Here is a 26903-nt window from a genome sequence, read left to right as displayed (position 1 = left end):
CATATTTTCTATGTATTGTAAGGACAATTTGTATGGAATAATGTTAATTTGCAGAGGGTTTTAAACACCTATTTGGATATGTACTGTTTATACAATTTTTATGAGTAATATCAGGGGCTTATTAAGGGCAAGGCAAACAAGGCATGTGCCTAGGGAGGCAGGTTGGGGGGGGGCAGCACTTTCTGAATGCTCTGTAGGGAGTGGCAGGTGACTGGCTTTGAATTGAGCACTCACATCAAGTGGCCTTTCATTAATATTGAGGCTATCCCTAAATCCTACATGTACCACGTCCGCCTACCTCTGCTCCATTCCTCAAGGTAGGACCTGCAGCTGCAGTTCCTATCCGGGGCACACTAGCAGAGCAATTGTTTGGAGTCTGCAGTGGACTTAGTGGAGACTTGTCAATAAGGGTGACATGTCTCTGACCCACCTAAAAAAACAAAACTCTGAAGTTAAATTAATAAAGCAAATGGCATTATAATAGCATGTCTTTTAATTAAAATTAAAGTCTTTAAAATTCATAGTAAACCAGTGTATGACAGCTAACAAAGAGGGCTCAGCAGGGTGGACCGGAATTGCATAGAATGAAGGCATTGTTTCCCAAATAGTTCCCCCTGTCCCATTAAATATTAGTGCCACTGTTTTCTACTAGTGCTACATTTCTGTGGAGTTCCATCAGATGTTTTGTGTATCGATGATGGTATTGTTGATTTGAGGTGCAGCAGAAGAAGGATGTTAAATGTTAGGTGGTGGTAAGGTGAAAGCATTTGAATATTGACTTGTAATTAGCTACTGGTTGTTGTGGAATATTAGGTGAGAGTAGCAAATTGGATGGTGGACATGTGGCATTTTAGGTAGAATTTCTGATAGGGAGCTGGGTAGTTTTGATGGATATGCAGATTTATCTGCAGCAGGTGGAATGTTGGGAAATATATAATGTGAGTTTTAGATACAGTTAGAGCGAAGGCTAAGGTAGTGAGTGTTAATAGGCTGGGTGTGACGGTTGGTAGGTACATGCCTTACCCTTGTATTAGGCAAGTTGTCTGACTGAGAAGTGAGTCACTCATAGCTAGACCATTACTACATACAGGAGGGCATACTATCTTCCCACCTGCAGGCCGGTGTGCAACCATTAAATGGACCTTTCCTCACTTACTGAAACCTTTATGGTGTAAATAAGCTGAAGCCATTTTCACAATAACATTTTTGGAGGTGTTTATTGAATGGTTTATTATGGATATGGGACCAATGAGTAATGCCATGATTTTGTGCATAAAAACACTTTTAAATTATTTACTTTTAAAGACTAACATTATATAATTGTCCATCTATTTATTTGAATCTGTAGGGGTTTATTCCCCCCCCCCCCTTGATATTTTTTCTATTTTCCTTCCACTTGCATTTTGCAATTTAATAAAGTTTTTCTCACTAATGCACTGTATTTTCTTTAATTAAAGAGCAGTACATTTTCTATTTTTGTGTGATTTTCATTAAACAGTATAAGTCTGCAGATGTGGAACCAAAATTGCCCAAGAGTTTATAAAGTTTTGTTTTGTGTGCGAATTTTATGGTCGATTTCTATTAAGCTCCAAAAACTCTAAAATTTGATGCCATAACTTTTATGTTTTTAATAAATGTGTTTCATTATAATTTAATGACTCCTAAACAACAAGCAAAATATTCGGAAATGAGGCATTTAAGTATCCTACTCCATTACAGAGCGTTTAGAATGTCACCGTGCTGTAATAAGCGGGGTACTGGACTCAGACTGATTAGCAGCACTTATAGTATTTAAAGAGATTTTTACATTTATATTTTCTTTGCAGATGATCATTCCAGAGTTATTTTGTCACCAATCGATGGCGTCCCATGTTCAGATTATATTAATGCATCATATATAGATGTAAGTTATGGCTGTTCCCCCATTTTGTATTGTATATCCCTCTGACTATTTATTATACCATTTTACAGTGTTTGTTTTCTTTTGCAGGGCTACAAGGAAAGGAACAAATTTATAGCCGCTCAAGGTAAAAATGACTAAGGCTACATATTGTCATCAGCAATTTATTTTGTCTAAATGGTGGTTAGAAAAAAAAACAATTTTTGTGACGAAAAAAGGTCATCAATAACTTATGTACATATTTTCTAATTACCTTAAGTCTGATTATAATAATTATATATATCAACAAGTATTAAAGGGACATTGTGCACAAAATTCTGTAATTTCTAATTTCTAAGAGGCAGCATTTAAAAATGTTGATTTCTTATTCTTTGGGATTGTATGCTTTTTTCTTGTTTTTTTTTAGCATAAGCACATATTTATTTTTCGGTATCAATTTGGGCAAGAATGTCACTTCCTTCCTAAGGCCAACAAGCAGTAGTGCCTCAATGTTTTACCGAATCAGGCCTAGTTTCCACTGAGGTGGTAAAGTTTGGAAACCTGTGATAAAAACATTTATCTCCATTAAAGGCTATGAGAACTTTTATGTTACCACCAGTTTCTAAACTTTACCACCTCAATGGTAACTAGGCCTAAATTGACCTGTATATACCAGTTTATAATATAGTTGTTACTGATTTCATTTTTTAAGGGACAGTTTACTAAAAAAAAAAATGTCCTTGTAATATGCAAATGTATGACAATAGTTTTTCTTTTTAAGACACGATGAGTCCACGGATCATCTTAATTACTAATGGGATATTCACCTCCTGGTCAGCAGGAGGAAGCAAAGAGCACCACCGCAGAGCTGCCAAATAGCTCCTCCCCTCCCTCCCACCCCAGTCATTCTCTTTGTGTCAGGGTTTTTTCCCTGTTGTTTGCCATGTGCTGCTGGCAGCCATTTTACTCACCTCTCTTCCTGACTATGGTGCATTGTGGGGATGTTGCTCATTTCCTACACTTCCTTCTATGGCCAGACTGGTATGCATCATCCATGTTAGACAGGATGCAGTCGCAGACTTGTGATGTCATCACTTATTATTTAAAGGGCCTCTATTCAGTATGCTTTGCCTTTGCGTTGTCTCAGACCTGTTTATGAGAGCTCCTGTGTATTACCTGGCTGCCTGATGTCCTTCCTGGTTCCTGATCTCTGGCTTGTTCCTGACTCTGCTGTTTTCCTTGTTCCTGATTCTGGCTCGTCTGACTATTCGCTTTGGCTCCTGACTCGGCTCATCTGACTACCAGCTCTGGTTTTGACTCCTGGCTTGTTGTTTGACTTGTGGAGTTTTTATTATTTTTTGCTATGAATAAAGGTGTGATTATTTTTGCACTTCTCGTCTCAGTCTGATTCCTGGCACCCTGACACTTTGCCTACGTTAGTGATAGGAGATGGCAAAGTGAGGTGTTAGAAAAGATTCTTCAATCAAGAGTTTATTGTTTTTAAAGTAGTGCCAGAGAGTGCTGCTTTATTCTGGGGTGTAGCCGTAGTCCATATCAGTCTCTACAGGAGAGCTATTGGTGGCTTTAAAGCAATGGGAACTTGTGGGACATAATTCTCAGTGCGCCTCCCATACAGTGATGCTGCCCTTATCCTGATAACCTAAGCAAAATTATCTCAGTCTTTATCATCTTCCACAGGGCTATGGGAGGGAGAGGACCTCCTAAACCTGCTGAGCTGCCCTGCTGTCGGACAGAAGGTAAAGGTAAGTGCTAACTTTTTTATTCTGGGTGGGTCTGAAGCACACAGAGGATTCAGGACAGAGGAAGTATAGCACTTTACTGGAACAAATATCTCCTATAGACTGCTTTAGGAGAATTTTCTGACAGCATGATTATAGCAGGCACTGGGGCTCAGGAGAGTGGCTTTGGGCGACACTTGATTCGAGTGGACATCTTGAGGGGTATGCCCTGTGGCTAAGGGAGGGCTAAATCTCTTATAATATTGTTTTTATGGACTGGCTCAGTTCAGTTTTTATGAGCCGTTTTGTGTTGTGCACATTTTGTCTTCTTTCTCTGGTGTTACGATTTGCCCCCAGGTTCAGGATATCTCCCGGTAGTCTATTTCTAAATATTATAATGGCGACCGGGAGAGCATGTATATTACGCCCACAAAGGGCGGGGTTTAGTTTTGGCGCTTTTTCTTTTCTATCAGCAGCTTATATTTCTATGTCCTTTTATTATGCAGAATCTGGGATGTGATTATCATGCCCACGGAGGGCGGATCTATGTTTAGGACTTAGCTAACTTTTACTCTTCCGTTCATTCATGAGTTAGAACGGTTTCTGGGTAGGAGCCTCAGCTAGGAGTACTAGCTAAGCAGTTTTTGTTAGCCTAGGTGGGTCCGGGTAGCGCTTCAACTGCGCTTAGGATCTGTTTTCAGATTGTCATGTCTTGATTTAGAAAGGATACATGATGTTTTTAGGGATGTATAAGCATTAGGAATCTTCAGCTAGTTAACGTTTTTATCTGGTATTCTTATTTGCATTGATTTCATTGTTTATTTGTTTGCTGCACACAAAAATAAAAGGTTGCAGTTTAAAATTTAAAGAAACAGTAACTTTTGTTTAGCTGCTAATTTTATTAAAGGAATTTTAGCTATTTCTTTGTTTATTCATCCGTTGTGACTTTGGATGGAGAAGCACACAAAAATAAAGAGTTGCTTTTAAGATTTAAAGAAACAGTAACATTCTTTATGTGTGAATTTTATTACAGAATTTCAGCTGTTTATTTGTTAATTCATCCTTTGGATGGTACAAAAGCACACAAAAATAAAGTTACTTTTATGATTTAAAGAGACAGTAACGTTTTGTATGTGTAAATTTTATTAAAGAATTTCAGCTGTTTATTTGTTAATTCATCCTTTGTGTCTTAGGATGGAACAAAAGCACACAACAATAAAGTTACTTTTAAGATTAAAGAGACAGTAACATTTTTTATGTGTAAATTTTATTAAGATATTTTTCTGAACCTACTCCCTCTAAAGCGATTGCTGTTTAGGAGTCTGTTGATGATAGTCAAGTTATGCCACAAATTTCTCCTATAGTGTCCCACAAAATTTTATGGCCCACATGTAGTGTCCTGGCTTCCTTTCACACTCCATTCGGAGTTATGATGCATTATATGTTTTTTCAACAAGGTAGAAAACATTTCTAGTGGAATTATTTCAGTCGTTACTATTCCGCATGGTTCATCCCTGTTACTGAAGAAGGAAGATACTTTGGGATTATCTGAGAGAGAAATCTCAGATTCAGATGGAATTGTTACTTTAGTAGGTCTTAACTATTCTGGGCGACCCCGACATAGTACGTCCAGTAAAGACATTTCCGGTGAAATCTATACTAGTGCATCCAGTAAATTATAAGGATGGACGCATTCCCTATTTTTACAAAACTGTTTCCCATAGCCGACTCAGCTAAGGAGGCTGTACGAACATTCCCTAGGGGGGGAATGAGTTGTCAGCTTAGCTCTATGGACAAAAATTAGAAATGGGATGTACATCAGGGTTTACAATGGCAACCAGCTGTTTATTTTACTACCATCACTAGTGCAACGGAATATTGGTTTGATGCATTGTCTGATGCTACTAAGTCAGAAACTCCCTGGATGAAATCCAGGATTGGATAAAAGCTTTCAAATTTGGCTAACTCTTTTATTTCAAATTATCAAACTAGGAACATAGGTTTCTCAGTTCCAGCTCACAGAGCCTTATGGTTAGAGCCTTGTTCTACGGATATATGCTCTAAGTCTAAGCTTTTAGTGCTTCCTTACAAGGGGTAGACCTTGTTGGGACCTGGCTTGATGGAAATAATCTCTTTTGAAATTTAAAAATAAATAAATAAAGTAAATCCAAAATAGCCTGCTGTTGCATCAAACACAGCATAAAGGTCATACCACCGATCTGGGACCGGATCTTGTAGGGGGCAAATTTTCCTTCTCCGCTCAAGCTTGGGTTCGAGATGTTCAGGATTCCTGGGCAATAGAGAGTAGTGTCCCAGGGATACAAGTTAGAGTTCAAGTTTTCCTCCCAGAGGCAGGTTTCTGCTTTCAAGATTATCTGAAGATCAGACTAAAAGGAGAGGTGTTCTTACTCTGTGTAGGAGACCTCTCAGACCTGGGAGTGATTGTTCCAGTTCCAATACAGGTATAGGGTCTGGGTTTTTATCCCAATCGGGTTGTGGTTACTAAAAAAGAGGGAACCTTCAAACCACTTTTTTAGATCTCAAGAGTCTAAACAAATTTCTTAGTGTACCATCCTTCAAGATGGAAACTATTCGTTCCATTCTTTCCTTGATCCAAGAGGGTCAATTTATGACAACAGTGGATTTAATGAAAGCGTATCTTCATGTGCCATTCTCAAGAATCGTCTCAAGTTCTAAAGTTTGCCTTCTGGACAAACGTTTCCAGTCCGTGGCTCTTTCTTTCGGCTTGCCACAACTCTCAGAGTTTTCACAAAGGCTCTGGGATCGCTGTTGGCGGTGCTTCGATTTTGGGGCATTGCAGTGGCACTCTATCTGGACGACATCCTAGCCCAGACGCCATTCTTACAGCAAGCAAGATTTCACACGGACATGGTGTTATCCTTCCCGCAATCTTGTGGGTGGAAGGTAAATTTGGAAAAGTGTTCCTTAGTCCCAAGCAAAAGGATAACTATCTTGGGAACCATAATGGATTCCATCTCATTGAAGATTTTTTCTGACAGAAGTCAGGAAATCAAAGATTATCGATACTTGTCTAGTCCTTCAGTCCACTCCTAGGCATTCAGGGGTTCAGTGCACGGAGGTAATCGGGCTCATGGTGGCGGCAGACCTCTGTAGTTGAGTATGCTCAAGCAATGGAACAGAGATTATTCAGGTTTGTCTCCTCGAATACTACTGAAGCAGGAGACAAGGGATTCTCTTCAATGGTGGTTGTCTCTGGATTATCTCTCCCAGGGAACCTGCTTTCGCAGACCATCTTGGGTGTTTGTGACAACAGACACCAGCCTTCTGGGGTGGGGAGCAGTCTGGGGCTCCCTGAAGGCTCAGTGAATTTGCACTCAGAGTCTGTTCTTTCTATAAACATTCTGGAGCTGAGAGCAATCTACAATGCTCTTCTGGCCTGGCCTCAGTTAGCCACGGTCCAGTTTATCAGGTTCCAGTCGGACAACATATCTTCAGTGGAGGAACTAGGAGTTCCTTAGCGATGACAGAGGTAACCAAAATAATCCAGTGGCAGAAGTCCATTCTTGTTACCTATCGGCGATCCACATCCCAGGGGTGGACAATTGGGAAGCAGGTTCCTGAACAGGCAGACTTTTCATCCGAGGGAGTGGGAACTCCATCTGGAACTGTTCTCAAACTTAGTTTTCAAGTGGGGTCACCCAGAGTTGGATCTCATTGCGTCCCGTCTAAATGCCAAGCTTCCAAGATATGGGTCGAGGTCCAGGGGTCCCCAGGTGGATCTGATAGATGCTTGGTGATCCATTGGATTTTCAGGCTAGCATACCTATTTTCTCAGTTTGCTCTTCTTCCTCTGGTAATTGCTTGAATCAAACAGGAGAGGGCTTCGGTGATTCTGATAGCTATGGCTTGGCCTCGCAGGATTGGTATGCGGATCTGGTGGAGGTGGCATCTCTACCGTCTTGGAGACTTCCGTTGAGGAAGGACCTTCTGATTCAGGGACCCTTCCTTCATCCAAATCTAGTTTCTCTGCAGCTGACTGCTTGGAGATTGCACACTTAATTTTATCCAAGTGAGGGTTTTTCTGATTCGTTCATAGAAGACCATGATTCAGGCTCGTAAGCCTGTGTCTAGAAGGATTTACCATAAAATTTAGCGTAAATACCTTTATTGGTGTGAATCCAAGTGCTACTGATGGAGTAGGGTTAGGATTTCTAGAATTTTGTCTTTTCTCCAAGAGGGTTTGGAGAAGGGCTTATCGGCGAGTTCTCTAAAAGATCTTGGCCTTATCTATTTTGTTATGTAAATGTTGTTCCAGATGTTTAATCTTTTTATCAGGCCTTGCTTAGGATCAGGCCTGTGTTCAAACCAGTTACTCCTCCATGGAGGATTAATTTAATTCTCAAAGTTCTTCAAGTTCAGTTTGAGCCTATGCATTCCTTAGATATTAAGTTACTATCTTGGAAAGTTTTATTTCTTGTAGCTATTTCTTCTGTTCGGAGAGTGTCAGAACTCTCAGCATTACAGTATGGGTCTCCTTACCTTATTTTCCATTTAGATAAGGTAGTTTTGCGCACTAAATTAGGATTTCTTCCTAAGGTTGTTTCTGATTGGTACATTGATCAGGAGATTGTGTTCCTTCCTTGTGTCCTATTCCTTTTTTCTCAAAAGAAAAGAATTAGGCACAATTTGGACATGGTCCATGTTTTAAAGTTTTATTTACAGGCGACTAAGGACTTTCGCTAGTCTTCTTGTTTGTGATTTTCTCGGGAAAACGTAAGGGACAGAAAGCTATGGATACTTCTTTCTTTTTGGCTGAAGAGCATATTATGTTTTGCTTATGAGTTGGCTGGACAGCAGCCTCCCGAGAGAGTTACTGCTCATTCCACAAGGGCTGTTACTTCCTCATGGGCATTAAAAAATGAAGCTTCTGTAGAACAAATGTGCAAGGCTGCAACCTGGTCCTCTCTTCACACTTTTTCAAGGTTTTGAAAATTTTACTCTTTTACCTCGGCTGCGGCTGTTTTTGGGAGAAAGGTTCTTAAAGCAGTGGTGCCTTCCGTTTAGGTTCCCTGTCTTGTCCCTCCCATATCATCTGTGTACTCTAGCTTGGGTATTGAATCCCATTAGTAATTAAGATGATCCGTGGACTCATCGTGTCTTAAAAAAAAAAAAGAAAATTTATGCTTACCTAATAAATGTGGGTTATTGTAAACTTCAGACACCTCTGCACCTTTCTCTTCCTAACTTCGGTCGAATGACTGGAGTGGGAGGGAGGGAGGGGAGGAGCTATTTGGCAGCTCTGCTGTGGTGCTCTTTGCCTCCTCCTGCTGACCAGGAGGTGAATATCCCATTAGTAATTAAGATGATCCGTGGACTCATCGTGTCAAAAAAGAAATACATTTATCAGGTAAGCATACATTTTCTTTTTTTCTGTACTAATTATTACCAATAATTAGGTATTCATTTTTACCAAGTGGCCATAAAATAGACTCAAAAGCTAGTCTTTATTGCAGTTAGGGTGCAAGATGTCCAGTATTTAATTGGACATTCCAGTATTTCAGCAGGCTGCCCAGTAACATCTCTACAAAAATACTGGATACTTAATTGTCCCATGAGTGGCAGCTACATTTTAAAGGCCTCTTAGTCATCTATGCATTTCAAATGTGTATATAAGGTGTAAAATGAAAAATTGCTGCCTTTTGGCACTTATTGGTACTGATCTGTTTGTGTTACTTGTTGTCACTGGGATAAAACCTCTGCTCTGTGTTTGTTTTTTTTACTGGCAACCTTTATTGGTATTAAAACACAACTCAAGAGAACCTGCAGTCCGTATTTAACAAACAGCGGTCATCAGACCGCTGCTTTCCTAACCTTTCGCTACCTCTAAGGTGGCGAATTTCAATATCCCTGGTTTTGTCCGACTGGGGAGATTGACAGCTCCAACCTGCGCATGATTGGTTGTGCGCTGGCAGGGGGCGGGATTGCATGCAAGCCCAAAATAGCATTTGTGTGCAATGCTGAATTCTGCCAGAGGCGAGTTGCGGCAGACTGGGGCGCCAAATTGATAAATCGACCCCTTAGTATGCTATTGGCACTCAAGGTCAATTCACTGTAGAATGTGATCTACTGGCATCTATGAAGATAAAAATTAATACTAGGGTAGAGATTTGGGGAGGGGCCATTGTGTGACCCACCTACCAAATTTACCCAATCACAGGTCTACCCAATCAGAGGATGCCCATTATTTTTGTGGAGGCCAACCGACAACCCTAATTCCAATAGAACATTTGTCTCAAAATGAAGCTGCATAACCTTTTATGTTTATGGTTGATACTTATTTAGCTTTTATTTTATAACATGTCTCAGTAACTTCTGAAGGTTTGTACTCTAAATCTTGCTGATTTACATTTATACTGCTTGTCTTCTCTTTGCATCACTATCATGTACCTTTCTTTATGCATTAGGAAATTTAACACTAACAAGTAATACATTGTCTTCAACCATTTTGAAAAAAACAAATATATTTCTCTAAAAATATGAGACAGCAGAATTATGGACAAACCTTCAAGCACATGTGCTAAAAACAGAGATTCAGACATGCTTAGGCTAAGGACAAATGTAATTATCAGCTTTAGTCACAGTTTCTCAAACATTAAAGGGACAGTATACGCCAATTTCCATTTAACTGCATGTAATAGACACTACTATAAAGAATAAGATGCACGGCTACTGATATAAAAATACAGTATAAAACAGTTTAAAAACTTACTTAGAAGCTTCCAGTTTAGCTCTGTTAAAAGGATTAAACTACAACACCCACTGAAAGTGGGAAATATTCAGACACCCCACCTCCTCCTTCCTCTGCATTTGAAAAGACTCTTTACACAAACAGGAGCAAGCTGGAGTAGGTATACGTCAGTATTCTCCTAAAACTTTGGGGCTTGGTTAGGAGTCTAAAAATCAGCACAATGTTATTTAAACATAAACAAAACTAAAAAAAAAAAAAAAAGCTGTATAGGCTATAAGAATGGATCATCTACAAAACATTTATGCAAAGAAAGTCCAGGGTTTAAGGATATGTATATCAGCAAAAAATAACTTCTGTTACCTGCACCTATACTCAGATTGATTTATTTTTAAATCATTTGACTTGTAGGTTGCTTTGAGAGCAGGAGCTATGAACCACTATTTGGGGTCTTTATATGTAAAAATACCACACTAGTTGTTTTGAGCTATGATCCTGATTCGCTGAATAATACTTTTGGTCCTTTTATTTGATACATAATCATATTGTTAACTGTCAGTCCTGGTTCTTTCATACAGGTCCAAAGAAAGATACTGTTAATGAATTCTGGAGAATGATTTGGGAGCAAAAATCTGCTACTATAGTCATGTTAACCAACCTGAAGGAAAGGAAGGAGGTAAACATGCATTATTACACAAACAATATTACTGAGACCAATCATTACTGCTCTGTGGGTCTGTAACTTGTGTATAGACATCTCATTAAAAAGCACAGTGCATTAAAAATAGAGACAATACAATTGAGACAGTATGTGCATGGTATATTTAGCATAAATGTTTAGCATTGTATTGAAAAAATATCTTTATTCAAAGGAAATGGTTTAAAATCATTTAACGTTTTCATTTTGTTAGTGTAATTTAAAAGGTTTTACAAATAAAGAGCAGTCCAGCATAGACCTCTTGAAAAGACTTGTTGATTTCATGTTCCTGGTTTTTCTTTGCTGTAGCCAATTAGGATCAGGTTGTAAATGAGCTTGTGCTCTTAGCCAACCAGTGACAGGGTAGGATGTTGCATGTTTATGTAAATTTCAAAGGACTTTAAAGGGACACTGTACTCAAAATGTTTCTACCATTGACATAAAAAGGCAGCATTTCAAGGGATGTTAAACACATGCTAGATATAATGATGTATTGAAAGCCAAGAGAAGCCTTAAAATTATATGTGGTCATTGACATCTAATCAGAATACATATTGCAGTTATAAATTGCCACAAGGTGTAAGTAGCTCTAGCTAGATCTACAGGAATATTGATATGTAAAACAATTATGCTTCTAACTATATATGAAATATAAATAGTAAACACTAGTTATGTCAATAATATTAAAGGCCCACTAAACCCAAAATCTTTTTTTCATGATTCAGATAGAACATACAAATTTAAACAACATTACAATTTACTTCTATTATTTATTTTGCTTCATTTTTTAGATATCCTTAGTTGAAGAAAAAGCAATGCACACGATGAGCCAATCACACGAGGCTTCTGTGTGCAGCAACCAATCAGCAGCTACTGAGCATATCTAGATATGCTTTTAAGCAAAGAATATCAAGAGAATAAAACAAATTAGATAATAGAAGTAAATTAGAAAGATGTTTAAAACTGCATTCTCTTTCTAAATCATGAAAGAAAAAATGTGGGTTTCATGTCCCTTTAAGCACTGTAACAGATATGATATCCATTAGCTAAAGATACAAGTAAAGTGATTATGTAGACATACTCATAGCTCATATAAAAAATAAGTAAATCATCTCATTTCTCAATATATGAAGTAATATAAGGAACTGTATCTCATCAGATTTTATATCAAGAGCAAACATACTGTGAATACTGAGAGAGGTAATTGAGACACATATGTTGAGAAACATCTCACTATCATAGGAAGTGGAAAAATAAAACAGGGCTCCACCAAGTGAATTAAAGGCAAAATCTTGAGCTGATGTATTAGATGTTAGACTGGCTATTGTGTCTGGGTCTTCGCTGGGTACTACCACAATTACTTTTAAACGCATAAAAAAAGTGCCAAGTTAAAGATCAAGCATGAAGAAGTTATCATACCGGTTGACACACAGCTCCATGATGTATAGGAAACTTCAGTATTTAAGAAAATGATAGACCATATATAAAACGGAAATATGTCAGAAGACACACAAACTAGCACCAAGTCATGCAACAAGCATTAATACTCTTAGAAGCACTGTTGTGAATAATAATGAGATACTATACTAGTCTTTAGCCTAAGTCTGAAAAATCTGCAGGAGTTGTCTCTACAAAAAGGATATAAGCAAACAAATAGTTATGCAGTTCTATCCAACTCTAAAGAGTGATATGTCACCTGGTTCCCACTTTTTATTGATCAGGGGGAACAAAACAATTAGCCTATTCCACATTTAGCAACTATCAGCATTCAGTTAGTCCCATTTTGCCGCAGTTGTATTCTTCTTTTCTCACTGTACTCAGTCATCAACTCTACGGATGGAAGGGCACAAAAGGGATGATGAAACCTGCCAAACACAGAATAGGCAGTCCCTACAATGAGATACCTCCAGTTTCTTGCTATTGTTCCTGGTTCTCTTGTCTTGCTCGGTGCCATATGCACAGTACGAAGGATCCTTCAATTCTACTTACTGTTGGCCCTGTACAACCTAGGTTTGCCTGTGACTGGCTGACATCCTGACCTCACCACAAACAGCCGCTTTGCAGCAGGGCCCGATATCTCCATATCGCTATTGGAACAAAGGACTGAGGATCCTCTCTCAGAGAGCATTAGCTCATAAGTACCAGGTATCATAGATGTAAATAAGGTGACCTTCACCTGCGGATGATAGGCTTGCAAGGTGTCATTCCCCTCTTACAAGTATCTTACATTCTGACTTTAGGCAGTGCTCATGATATATTGCATCGCGGATCCTTCTCCCCTCCATTGAGAGATGATTCATTAAGCTTTCAAAGTGGACATCCATTAATTCGCTAGCGTAGCAAGTAGTGCCTCAGCTGTGATCTCCATCTTGCATCAGTAATTTGTAGTCTCCTTAGCAAGCTGAAATACCCCCCTTCCCTCTTGTTTACTCTAAATAAGGCAGGTTATAGGGTCATTAGAAACAGATCTAGACAACAGCAAAAGAGATAGCAGGCTAACAGCTGCTTAACCCGACTAGCCGGGGGGGGGGGGTATGTTGAAGTCTTTTGTGAAGGCTGCTGCCCAAGTCCTCAGTGGCCCAGATCAGGTTATATTATATACATATAAATTTATTTTTATTTTAATGTGTTTTACATGTGTTTTTTATATATTAAAATCCTAAAGAGATGTCAGGTGTGTTAAACAATCTCTGTTAAAACTTTTTTACCATTGACTTGTAATACCAAATTGTACACTATTCTGAGCATGGACCTTCAATATTGATAGAGCACCCTGCACTGTCAGTAACACTCCAAATCTAGGTCTTTGCAATTACAAGATTGTTCTGCAGTCTTGCAATAAAAGCTTAATTGCTGCATATGCTTTGCAGTATCAAAATTCTATCCAGAACTTACCTTATTTGGATGAACAAATCTGGACTTGTTACTGGAGTAAACAAGGCTAACCGCATAGCAATATAACCATTGTTTTGCAATCCCTTATCTGATCATCTCTGCTGAAACTAATTAGAGGCAGATATGTAGAAGGGAGAGTCATTTGAAGCCTGTTGTGTGCCCTTCCAGTTGTCAGAATTGGGAAAACTCGTAAATTTGAAACTTCCATTACAGGAAAATAGGGTAAATTAAATCATAAATCATATTGTAAAGTTGTATTACCACACACAATTTAAAAGTGAGGGAGTGTAAAGCTGTTTTCAGAACACTATTTCTTGTGAAATCACAAATACTATGTTCAAAATAATTATAATTATTTGAAATGTGTAAAAAAAAAAAGTAGATTGTTCAATATTATTTGAATATTAATTAAATAAAAAAGTTTGAAAAGGAAAGCAATTTATTTAATATGATTGCAAATTAAATTGGTGGGTTTACAAGGCACATTTTGTATAAATATTGTAGTGATTTCTCAGGCTCTGCAACAATATGGAAAACTTGTTTTAAAATATTAACTTTATTTTATATAGGACAAATGCTATCAGTACTGGCCTGACCAAGGTTGTTGGATTTATGGAAGTATTCGAGTCTCTGTTGAAGATGTCATAGTCCTTGTAGACTACACGATTCGCAAGTTTTGCATACAAGCCGTAAGTACGCATGGAATAACCTTCCGCAGAGAGATAATAAGATAGTAGGGAGATTTAAAGAAAACGTTGAACATGGTTCCCCATCGTTGCCTGGAAAATCTTACTACACATATATTGTGTCAGCATGATGCCTTAGGGTTATACTCTGTCCCATTGTAATTACTATTTTTCTTTCTACCTCATATTCACCTTAAATTAGTAATTAATGTTACATTAGCAGAAAGAAACCATGTGTTACTAGCTAGCTGCTGCTTTATGATTACTGGTTAGCTTATTATCATAGAGGCTCAAGTGCAATTAAGGGGATGCATTGATGCACAATATCAGCCAGGAGTTGCTATGCAATCATGTTTATAGAAGGATGTAGTCAGATATGCTCTTTAGCCTTAAACATTCAGCTAAACCATTATAACTGGGTAATATCTGTTGCCCTTGCTTCTAAAAAGACAGAAATTGGCAAAACTAGCAATGGAGCTTTTAAGTTTGTAAACCCTATCAAATTTGGTCAGTTTTTGGATTATCTGCTCTAGAATAGACAACCAACTATTTCAATCCTAGTTTTGAAGGAAGGGAAGTCTGTCATGTAATTCTGTTTTAATGGCTCCTTATGGTTGAAAAACTTAATTGAGAGTTGTTAATCTTGCGAACTATGCATTTAGAGTTTACCTGGTGGGCTGTATAGCTACAACTGAACTGCACCCTGTAATATACATGCAAAGCATCTCCTTCAGTTATAGTCTAGCAACATGTACACATGTATTTGATTGATTTGGATAACACATTGATTCTCACATTTTGCAGATGGTGGCACACTCAGCACTCCTGTTTTCCTAATGCAGTGCTCTTGTGTAATTAACCATACATTTATAGAATTTTAAGTTTATACTACATTGACTATATTGAATTTAGATAGATATGCTTATATCTAAACAGCTATACATTGTTAATGTAAGGATGTATTTTTATCTTGGTACCATGGACTCATTTTGGAAGTCTTTCACTACATACAAAACCTAACTGCAATGAGTATGAATAATTGCCTGTCCATGACAATCTGAAATGCAATAATTGTTGCTATATTGTTTGTTCACTGTCTTAGCCCTCTTTCCAATTGTAAAGTTGTTTAAAATTGCATGCTCTTTCTGAATCATGAGAGTAAAACTTTGGGTTTTCATGTCCCTTTATGACATGGACCCATTACAGAATGCAGACAAACTGCAATACAAAAATGAATGTCATCTGACACTCAAAACCCCACTAGTGACGCCCACAAATAAACCCCCACCAAACTACCGAGCTACACCCATGGATCACCCCCAAACTTCCCATTGATGTCCACAGACAACCCTCAACTTTTCTCTCAGGAAGACCAGTCACACCAGTGGACCCTCCCTGTGTGCTCAGCCCCCAGACTGTCCCAAATCCTCTCATGTTCTACCCAGATACACACCCAGATTGCTTTGACTGCATCTTCCACTCTAAATTTTAAGCCAAATTGTTGGAAATTATGTCTAACTGTAAACGCACTATAAAAATAAACTGTTATGGAATAATGGATAGTTGGAGGAAATGTTCAGCTACTTTATAAAATCATAAATGTTTCCTAAAAATATTTTCTTCTTGTTTAATCCTGTGCTACAATTAGGTTCATGATGGATGCAAAACTCCCAGGTTTATCACACAATTGCATTTCACCAGTTGGCCTGACTTTGGAGTACCATTTACACCTATTGGCATGCTAAAATTCCTAAAAAAAGTAAAATCACTGAATCCTACCCATGCTGGACCTATCGTGGTTCACTGCAGGTAAGACATATCTGGAATGTCTTTTTTTTTTTTTTTTTTTTTACTGACTTTATTGAAAAAGTTTGCGTGATACAATATGGGAGACGCATCTCCCTCAAAAATAGGTAACAATGTTAGTAATATTTTACATAATAATAGTAGATTATACATAGAAAAAACAGAAATACCTTCCCCTTTTCTTTTTTAAGACACGATGAGTCCACGGATCATCTTAATTACTAATGGGATATTCACCTCCTGGTCAGCAGGAGGAGGCAAAGAGCACCACAGCAGAGCTGTTAAATAGCTCCTCTCTTCCCTCCCACTCCAGTCATTCTCTTTGCCTACGTTAGTGATAGGAAGAGGTAAAGTGAGGTGTTAGTATAGATTCTTCAATCAAGAGTTTATTATTTTTTGAAGCAGTGCAAGATGTATTGCTTTGTACTAGGGTGTAGCCATAGTCCATATCAGTCTCTTCAGTAGAGCCTTGGTGGCTTTAGAGCAATGGGAACTTGTGGGACATAATTCTCACTGCGCCTCCCATATTCCTTGCTTCCCTATATCCTTCAGTCTGAGGTGATTATTGACTCAGCATTTTATTATCCTCAGGTCGATGTGAGGGAGAGGACCTCTCAAGCCTGAGAGCTGCCTTGCTGCCAGGCAGAAGCTAAGGTAAGTGCTACTTTAAATTTCTGGGGCATAAGGAGACTCAGAATATCATTTAGCACACAGTGAACATAAGGGGCTCTGTAGGAAAATTACTCTTTATGTTGGGACATTTAATTCTTTCATGATAAGAAAGTATTTGGGCAGTGTTTAGTAGCAGGCACCTGGGCTGGAGTTAAGCTGCTAAACAAATGGGTTCCGGAATGGCTCTGGTGGTTTCCCTTTCTATTCAATGTATTGCAATAGAATGGATTAGTTTACACCCACGATGGGCGGTCCTTCCTGTTTTTGCGCGCCACTTGCATTACGCTTCTGTTACTGAGAGGATTCAGTGCGACATCAAGGAAGGGCTTTATCGGTCTGTCCTAGAGCCGCATGGTGACAGTATTCATGCATTCCTAGTACAGAGACGGTATTTCCGTTTTGGCACAGAGTATCGTTGTTGCTTGAGAACAATACGGATCATCAGAGGAAATCTAGTTGATCGTCAGTCAGGTAGGAGCACTTCAGCAGAGTGCTGAGGTGCAGAGGTTGATTTGTTTGTATAATAAACGATTTATAATAGATAAAATGGAGATCATTTCTGAATCTGACAATATGCAGTAAAAAAGATAACCGTTTGTATTTAAAGAGACAGTAACGGTTTTTATAATTCTTATTTGCCAATACTTTTGAAGATTTTTCTTTCTTTTTGACAAATTGTGAACAAGTATGGACCAAGGGGGCGTGCAAGATGTCACTTGCGCTTTGTGTTTTGATGCCAACGTGGAACCACCAATCCCTTTCTGTCCTTCATGTATTGAAAGGACTGTGTGTTATAGGGACAATATTTTTTCAGAGCCAGTCTCCTCTAAGGCAGATGTTGTCCAAGAGTCTTCTGATGATGGTCAATATATGCCGCAGCTTTCTCCCCAAGCGTCCCAAAATTTACCGCCCCCCACAAACAGTGCCCTGCGCTTCAGCTATAGTCCTTCTGGGATTTCCTTACAAGACATAGCCTCTATTATGTCTTCTACTATTTCTGATGCTTTGTCTGCTTTTCCAATGTTGCAGGGCAAACGCAAGAGGAAAACCAATCCTGCAGTAAGCGAGGTTTCTGATGCAATTGTGGCAATTTCGGAGGTATCCTCCCAACCACCTGAAGAGGATTGTACCGCAGTAGCTTCTGAAGGAGAAATCTCAGATTCAGAAGATCTATTACCTTTGACGGACTTGGAGGTGATATCTTTCAGATTTAAACTTGATCACCTTCGCCTATTACTCAGGGAGGTGTTAATTACCTTGGATGATAGCGACTCCACAGTGGTGGTTGTCCCTCCGAAGTCTAGTAACTGGACAGATATTTTGAGGTTCCTTCCTTCATGGATGTATTTCCAGTTCCTAAAAGAGCCACTGAAATCATTGCTAAGGAATGGGAGAGACCAAGCATTCCTTTCTCTCCCTATCCTATATTTAAGAAGATGTTTCCAATAGTCGATTCTGTTAAAGAGGCTTGGCAAACTGTTCCTAAGGTAGAAGGTGCCGTTTCCACCTTAGCTAAGAGAACTACTATTCCCATAGAGGATAGTTGTGCTTTCAAGGATCCTATGGATAAGAAGTTAGAGGGGTTACTCAAGAAGATTTATGTACACCAGGGCCTGCAGTGGCAACTGGCCATGTGCATTGCCACTGTCACTAGTGCAGCGGCATATTGGTTTGATGCACTGTTTGAGGCCCTCAGGACAGAAACTTCTTTGGATGAGATCTAAGATAGGATAAAAGCTCTTAAACTAGCTAATGCCTTTATTTTGAATGCTTCCCTTCAAGTTATTAAATTGGGAGCTAAGATCTCGAGTTTCTCTATTCTAGCTCGCAGAGCCTTATGGTTAAAACCTTGGTCTGCGGATGTGTCATCTAAGTCTAAACTTCTAGCTATTCCTTACAAGGGGAAGACCTTATTTGGACCTGATCTGAAGGAGATTATCTCTTCTCCCTCAAGATACGAGAAATAAACAAAAAGGACGACAGAGTAATTTTCGTTCCTTTCGAAATTTCAAAGGAAATTCTTCCTCTTTCTCCTCTAAGCAGGAACAATCTAAGCCTACATGGAGACCCAACCAGTCTTGGAATAAAGGAAAACAATCCAAGAAGCCTTTTAGTGATTCCAAAACAGCATGAAGGACATGCCCCCGATCCAGGACCGGATCTGGTAGGGGGCAGACTTTCCTTCTCCGTTCGAGCATGGGTTCGGGATGTTCAGGATACCTGGGCAATAGAAATAGTGTCTCAGGGATACAAACTGGAGTTCAAAGTTTTTCCTCCCAGAGGAAGATTCCTACTTTCAAGATTATCTGCAGACCGGACAAAGAAAGAGGCGTTATTACACTGCGTAACCTCTCCGCCCTGGGACTGATTGTTCCTGTTCCAATTCAGGAACAGGGTCTGGGGTTTTATTCCAATCTCTTTTAGACTTCAAGAGTCTAAACAAATTTCTCAGGGTACCGTCCTTCAAGATGGAAACAATTTGTTCCATTTTCCCTTTGATCCAAGAGGGTCAATTTATGACAACAGTGGATTTAAAGGACGCGTATCTACATGTTCCCATTCACAGGGATCATCACAAGTTCTTACGGTTTGCCTTTCTGGACAAACACTTCCAGTTTGTGGCTCTTCCTTTCAGTCTTGCCACAGCCCCCAGAATCTTCACAAAAGTACTGGGATCTCTGTTGGCGGTGCTTCGATCAAACGGCATTGCAGTGGCACCTTATCTGGATGACATTCTAGTTCAGGCGCCATCCTTTCAGCTAGCAAGACCCCACACGGACTTGGTGTTATCCTTCCTACGATTTCACGGGTGGAAAGTAAATTTAGAAAAGAGTTCATTAGTTCCAAATACAAGGGTAACTAGGAACCATAATAGACTCCCTGTCTATGAAAATTTTTCTGACAGAGGTCAGGAAATTAAAGATTATCCATACTTGTCTAGTCCTTCAGTCCACTCCTCGGCCATCAGTGGCTCAGTGCATGGAGTTAATCGAGCTGATAGTGGTGACAATGAACATCATCCCGTTTGCTTGCTTCCATCTCAGACCTCTTCAGTTAAACATGCTGAGGCAATGGAACGGAGATTATGCGGACTTGTCTCCTCGATTACTTCTGGAGCAGGAGACAATGGATTCTCTATAATGGTGGTTATCTCTGGATCATCTCTCCCAGGGAACCTTCTTTCGCAGACCATCTTGGGTGATTGTGACAACAGATGCCAGCCTTCTAGGGTGGGGAGCAGTCTGGGGCTCTCTAAAGGCTCAGGGAACATGGACTTGGTTGGAGTCTGTTCTACCCATGAACATTCTGGAACTGAGAGTGATCTACAATGCTCTTCTGGCCTGGCCCCAGTTAGCCTTGGTACAGTTTATCAGGTTCCAGTTGGACAACATAACGTCAGTGGCCTACATCAATCATCAGGGAGGAACAAGGAGTTCCTTGGCGATGACAGAGGTATCCAAAATAATTCAGTGGGCGGAGGCCCACTCTTGCTGTCTGTCGGCAATCCACATCCCAGGGGCGGACAACTGGGAGGCGGATTTTCTGAGTAGGCAGACTTTTCATCCAGGGGAGTGGGAACTCCATCCGGAAGTGTTCTCCAGCCTGATTCTCAAGTGGGGTCAACCGGAATTAGATCTCATGGCATTGCAGCAGAATGCCAAGCTCCCAAGATACGGGTCGAGATCCAGGAACCCCCAGGCGGAACTGATAGATGCTCTGGCGGCCCCTTAGACCTTCAATCTAGCATACCTGTTTCCTCCGTTTGCTCTTCTTCCTTGAGTAATTGCTCGGATCAAACAGGAAAGGGCCTCTGTGATCCTCATAGCACCAGCCTGGCCTCGCAGGATTTGGTATGCAGATCTGGTGGAGATGACGTCTCTACCACCTTGGAGACTTCCGTTGAGGAAGGACCTTCTGATTTAGGGGCCCTTCATTCATCCAAATCTAGTTTCTCTGAAGCTGACTGCTTGGAGATTGAACGCTTAATTTTATCCAAGCGGGGATTTTCTGACGCTGTTATAGAGACAATGATTCAGGCTTGTAAGCCTGTTACTAGAAGGATTTACCATAAGATTTGGTGTAAATATGACTGGAGTGGGAGGGAAGGGAGGAGCTATTTAACAGCTCTGCTGTGGTGCTCTTTGCCTCCTCCTGCTGACCAGGAGGTGAATATCCCATTAGTAATTAAGATGATCCGTGGACTCATTGTGTCAAAAAAGAAATAAATTTATCAGGTAAGCATAAATTTTCTTTTTTCCATAAAGTAAACATAGGATTTGATATGAGGGTGGGAAGGAGAGAGGGGGGGGGGGGGGAAAGAAGTGTATAAGAAAGAGAGAAGGAAAAGGAGGAAAGACTGGCTGCTGATGTGCTCAAGAATTGGCGACGTTTCTTGGTCGTTATGTTTTACTATCACTGTGGTTAGTGAAATTTGGGGCATCTATTTATGTGTTACAAACCAGTCTATGATGGCTCTATCTGATTGAATACAAAGTGCTTGGAAGCATTAGCACGTTGCAGCTTCCTGATTATGGGTTTTAGGTTTGAGGTAATATTCCCATGTGTTTCTGCGTACACCTCCATCTTATAATTTTTCATGTAATCTGGAATGTCTTTTTGAATCAATGTTTTAAAGCATTATGGCCTAAATTACAAGTGTAGTGCAAAAGTATTATTGCTATTGTGCATTAACATCACTCGAGTGCTTCTATTTTTGCACTCACATCAAAAAGCAAAACAAATACTTTATTTTAATAGTTTAGTTTCCAATTCTATCTTTAAAATAAAAGTTAAAAACATTTGCAAATGTTCTTTAGAAAATTAGAAGATACAAGATAACAGTTATACTTATTGATAAGAAGAATGGTTTTCTGGTACTATAAGGCAATATTCATTTATATACTTGGGTTGCATTATCCTGGACAGGAAATCATTTGCACTATGTCAGATATAAAGGTCATTGTGTGAAAGATTTATGAGCTGTCTAGTGTGAAAATATCTTAAGAAGCTGTTCAAATTACTGCTGGAGACAAACTACCAAAATCCCTATTAACTTGGTTCATGGTTTTACTGTTAGCAGGGTTGTGTTGATTTTTTCTTTCTCTTTTATATATAAGTAGTCATATCATCATATCCTATAGCACTAAGTTATATAATTTGAGATATTGGGCTCCATTTATCAAATGGACATCGCTGCAGGCGGACACCTGCATACGCTCTCCGCATTTATCATTGCACAAGCATTTCACCAGAAATGCTTGTGCAATGCCATGCCGCCAGCTGAGGCTTCCGATCATTCCGATCGGTGATAAGACCGCTACTTCTTAAAGGGACAGTCAACCTAAAAAAAAATCCTAAATATATGTAAAATGTTATTGAAGCTAAATACATCAAACAGTATCCCAAAGTGGAACGTTAAGAAATGTGTAAGTAAATCAACTATTTCATCCTCGGCCGTTTAGAGATGGCCGCCTGAGCCCTCCTACCCCTACGTCATCCTGATGTATTCAGTCTCCCAAAATTGAATCTAGTCGAATTTGCGCTGTCCCGCAATTTGCGCACTTGCGCAATGCGCCTATTATGCTCAAGGGAGGATTTTTGTTGCAGGAACTACTAATGACCGATCAGTATCGTAACGCTCACTTAAGGTAAATGGAATACTGTATCTGTATACTGAGAGCAAATTAAATAGTTGATTTACTTACACATTTCTTAACTTTCCACTTTGGGATACTGTCTGATGTATTTAGCTTCAATAACCTTTTACATATATTTAGGAACATTTTTTAGGTTGACTGTCCCTTTAACTTTCATTTCAAGCGAGCCTGAAACAATGGGCCTCCGGAGAAGCATTCGCTGCTTGATAAATGACGCTCATTATCTCTACGAGGACTAAGAAAACCCTAAGGGGAGCAAACAGAATTAAGGAGGGGAGTGTAATCTATGAACAGACGTACTGGGACTTTGCAGTTTATAATTAATATTTCTTTATCTTTTAGGTTCCAGGGCCTCAAAAATTATATCTTAATTTTGAGCAAATGTATTATTATTATTTTATGTTTATTCTTTTCACCTTTTTCCTGTCCCCCTTGCTAACCAATCACAAACTAATATTCAGATATAGCACACATTCTGTTTGCACATAAGCAGACTGGAGTAGTCTGCATTCTTGTATTCCCTTAAAGAGACATTATACAAATTTTTTATTTGCCTAAATATTTTGTAGATAATCTATTTATATAGCCCATAAAGTTTTGTTTTTAAAATAATGGATAGTTCTGCTTATTTTTAAATAACATTGCTCTGATTTTCAGACTCCTAACCAAGCTCCAAAGTTTTAGGAGAATACCGACGTATACCTACTCTAGCTTGCTTCTGTTTGTGTAAAGGGTCTATTCATATGCAGGGGGAGGGGGAGTGTCTGCTATTTCCCACTTGCAGTGGGTGTTCCAGTAACCTTTTAAACAGAGCTAAACTGGAAGCTTCTAAGGAAGTTTTTAAACGGTTTTATACTGAATGTTTATATCAGTTTCTGTGCATATTATTCTTTATAGTAGTGTCTATTACATGTAGTTATATGAAAATGTGTGTATACTGTCGCTTTAAGGTGGTTTTACACTAATTCAACATGGTTACTATTGCAAAGAATGATTTGCCTATCATGATTGTTGATGCAAAACTGATAATCCACTTTTTAAAAGCATGTAACACTATAGAAGCTTAGGGAAGGAGGTAAAAGTAAACAAAGGATTGCATAATTTGCCTTAAAGGGCCATTATACACTCAAAATAATATGGGCTAATTAAATAAAGCATTAAAAGAAAATAAAGTTTTCAATTAACATGTATTATCAATTTTGCTGCTTAAGGTCCTAAAAATGATGTTAAAGTTTAAAGTCCTCTGACTTCATGAGAATACGTTCGTAATACCCAGTAGCTAAAGAACAAGGCTTATTAACCCCTTGAGTGCTAACGACGGCTCTGAGCCGCCGCAGAGTTTCCCACTCTGGTGCTAACAACGACTCAGAGCCGTCGGTAGCACTCTCCCACATTGAGGGAGATCTGGGGGCTCCCACCCGCTCCTACCCCGGCGATCGGGCCTGCATAGTGACAGGCATTGCCGGGGCTTCACGTTTTGCGCGGTGACGTCACGCACAATGACGTGATGACGTCACTGCGCAACTTTATTAACAATTGACAATGCAAAGTATAGGGAAAGGGGGCATGCTGCTTAGACGCCTGTATCTAAGGCATCTAAGCAGCTACATACCCCCAAGACCCACCATTGGAAAGGTAATCGCCTAACCTTTTCAATGGTGTAAGTCTTGGGGATCTGAAAAATAAAATATAAAATTTCAAAAAATTAAAATAAAAAAAAAACCTTCAATCACCTTAGCACCCAGGTGGGAAAGTGCTTAGCACTCAAAGGGTTAATTAGGGTGTGCAGAGACTGGAGGAGATCTGTGGTAACCGGAGGGGGAAAGGGAGGTGGAATTCTGCAGCTTCTGTGTATATCTGCATCATTTCTGCATTTGAACATATTACTACACTACAAAGCACATTACACAGACCGCTCCAGCAGGAGGGCTGTCTAAACACAAGTTAGGGAGTGTGGAAAAAAGCCTTGTTCTGTAGCTACTGGGGATTACGAACATATTCTCATGAAGTCAGAGGACTTTAAACTTTAACATCATTTTTAGAACCTTAAAGGGACAGTAAACACCAACATTTTTCTTATTTATATTTTTGCACAGTTATATTAATATACTTTTTACCTCTGTGATTACCTTGTATCTAAGCCTCTGCAGACAGCCTCCTTATCTAAGTGCTTTTGACAGACATGCAGTGTAGTCAATCAGTGAAGACTCCTAAATAACTTCACAGGAGTGAGCACAATGTTGTCTATATGACACACATGAACTAACACTGTCTAACTGTGAAAAATGTTCAAAATGCTCTGAGCTAAGAGGCGGTTTTCAACGGTTTAGAAATCAGTTTGAGCCTAGCTAGGTTTAGCTTTTCAAAAATACCACCAAAGTAACAAAGCAAATTTGATGATAAAAGTAAATTGGAAAGTTGTTTAAAATTGCATGCCCTATCTGAATCATGAAAGTTTAATTTTGACTTTACTGTCCCTTAAAGCAGCAAAATTGATAATACATGTTAATTGAAAACTTTATTTTCTTTTAATGCTTTATTTAACTAGCCCATATTTTTTGAGTGCATAATGGCCCTTTAAAGTATTAACTCAAGCCTCCCTGGGAGAAAGTGAAACAACATTTTAAAACAAAAAGCTGCAAAATAAATAATGAATGTATATTGTAATAATGTTTCACTTGCAATAATGCAACATTATATGCTCAAGTTGTTGAAATGTCAAGTTTAATGGTTCTTTAACATTTACCTATATTGCACTAATACATAAATACGTGATTATATTTCATTCATAAGGTTATATTTTTATTTATTTTTTATTTTTTTATTATTATACTTTATTTATGAAGCGCCAACATATTCTGCAGCGCTGTCCATGAATACAATTCATATAAATAAAACAGTACAAGATTTTTTAAATAATAATATAACTTTGAAGAATGACTGATCACATACTGCTTTATTATGCGTAAAAATGGAATCCTGGGGCTCATTTTTTAGCATTAATGGTACATGGAAGGTTTCATGATTAAAATTGAGCATAAAATTAAAAAATAAAATTGAATTTCCATGAAGAAATACTGAGGTAGACTCAGGAACGTGTATGTGCCATATGCACCATGTGACAGCAGGGTGTGTAGTACTGTTATACAAACAGCCTGTAGGGAGCTATAGCTGCAGCAGTCAATGCTGAATGACAATAAAGATCACCCAAAGCTCTGTCTTCACTCTCTGTTACTGCAGATGTTCTGTCGAGAACTCCAATACATCGAAAACTCCAATCTGATGTCACTTCCGGTGATTCCATAAATCTGATTGGTCCGTTTCTCAGTGAGTGACAGGATTTACAACCAATCAGATGGGCACTGTAATCACCTATCTGCACTATCTATTTTGCCTCCGCCTGGGGAATTCAAGGGGGGCAAAGCCCCCATTGTAAACCTCATTCCTCAAGTTTTACTTGGGGTGTATGCCAGAGGATCGGCGGTGTGCCCCCCAAGATAGGCAAAACAGATAGTGAAAATAGAGTCACCGGAAGTGACGTCAGATTGGAGATTTCAAGGAATTGGAGTTCTTGACAGAACACAGACACTGTTTAGATTTCAGATTACCTATCCAAATGTAGATTCACTTTCACTTTCACTTTGTGTTCAGTCTTCTTTAGTAAATGTTTTACTTTAGGTATACAGCACAAGTATATCTTATCATAGAGTTTTACCATAAAGTGACTGAAGCTACAGCACTCCCTCTACTGGTTGTTGGGAATAACATTGTACACACACTGCTGCCACATATTGTCAACAGTCAACTCAAAAATGTTTATTGTTTAAAAAGATAGATAATTCCTTTATTACCCATTCCCCAGTTTTGCACAGAAAACATGGTTATATTAATACACTTTATACCTCTGTGGTTACTTTGTATCTAAGCCTCTTCTGACAGCCCCCGATCAAATTAATTTTGATTTATTATATATTGACTTGCAATTGAGCCAATTAGTACTGTGTTGTGCACAACCCATGGGCTTGAGCACAATGTTATCTATATGGCTCACATGAACTAGCACTCCCCTGTTGTGAAAAAACTAATAAAAAGCATGTGTCTTTAGTTGCTTAGAAACAGGCAGAAATTTAGAGGTTTAAATGTTA

General features: G+C 39.0%; 1 protein-coding gene across 1 annotated transcript in view; it reads left to right on the top strand.

The window, feature by feature from the left end:
* PTPRE (protein tyrosine phosphatase receptor type E) overlaps positions 1-26903 on the top strand; it is a 487247-nt gene that overhangs the window by 384689 nt on the left and 75655 nt on the right. The window contains exons 8-12 of the mRNA XM_053692511.1: positions 1827-1903; positions 1991-2027; positions 10924-11021; positions 14507-14626; positions 16272-16432. Of these exons, the coding sequence (XP_053548486.1) occupies positions 1827-1903; positions 1991-2027; positions 10924-11021; positions 14507-14626; positions 16272-16432 (493 nt within the window). The remainder of the gene's footprint in view (positions 1-1826; positions 1904-1990; positions 2028-10923; positions 11022-14506; positions 14627-16271; positions 16433-26903) is intronic.

The sequence above is a fragment of the Bombina bombina genome, chromosome 9 (assembly GCF_027579735.1).
Source record: "Bombina bombina isolate aBomBom1 chromosome 9, aBomBom1.pri, whole genome shotgun sequence".
NCBI lineage: Eukaryota > Metazoa > Chordata > Amphibia > Anura > Bombinatoridae > Bombina > Bombina bombina.
Note: the sequence above shows the minus strand (reverse complement) of the source record. Positions and strands in the feature narration are given on the sequence as shown.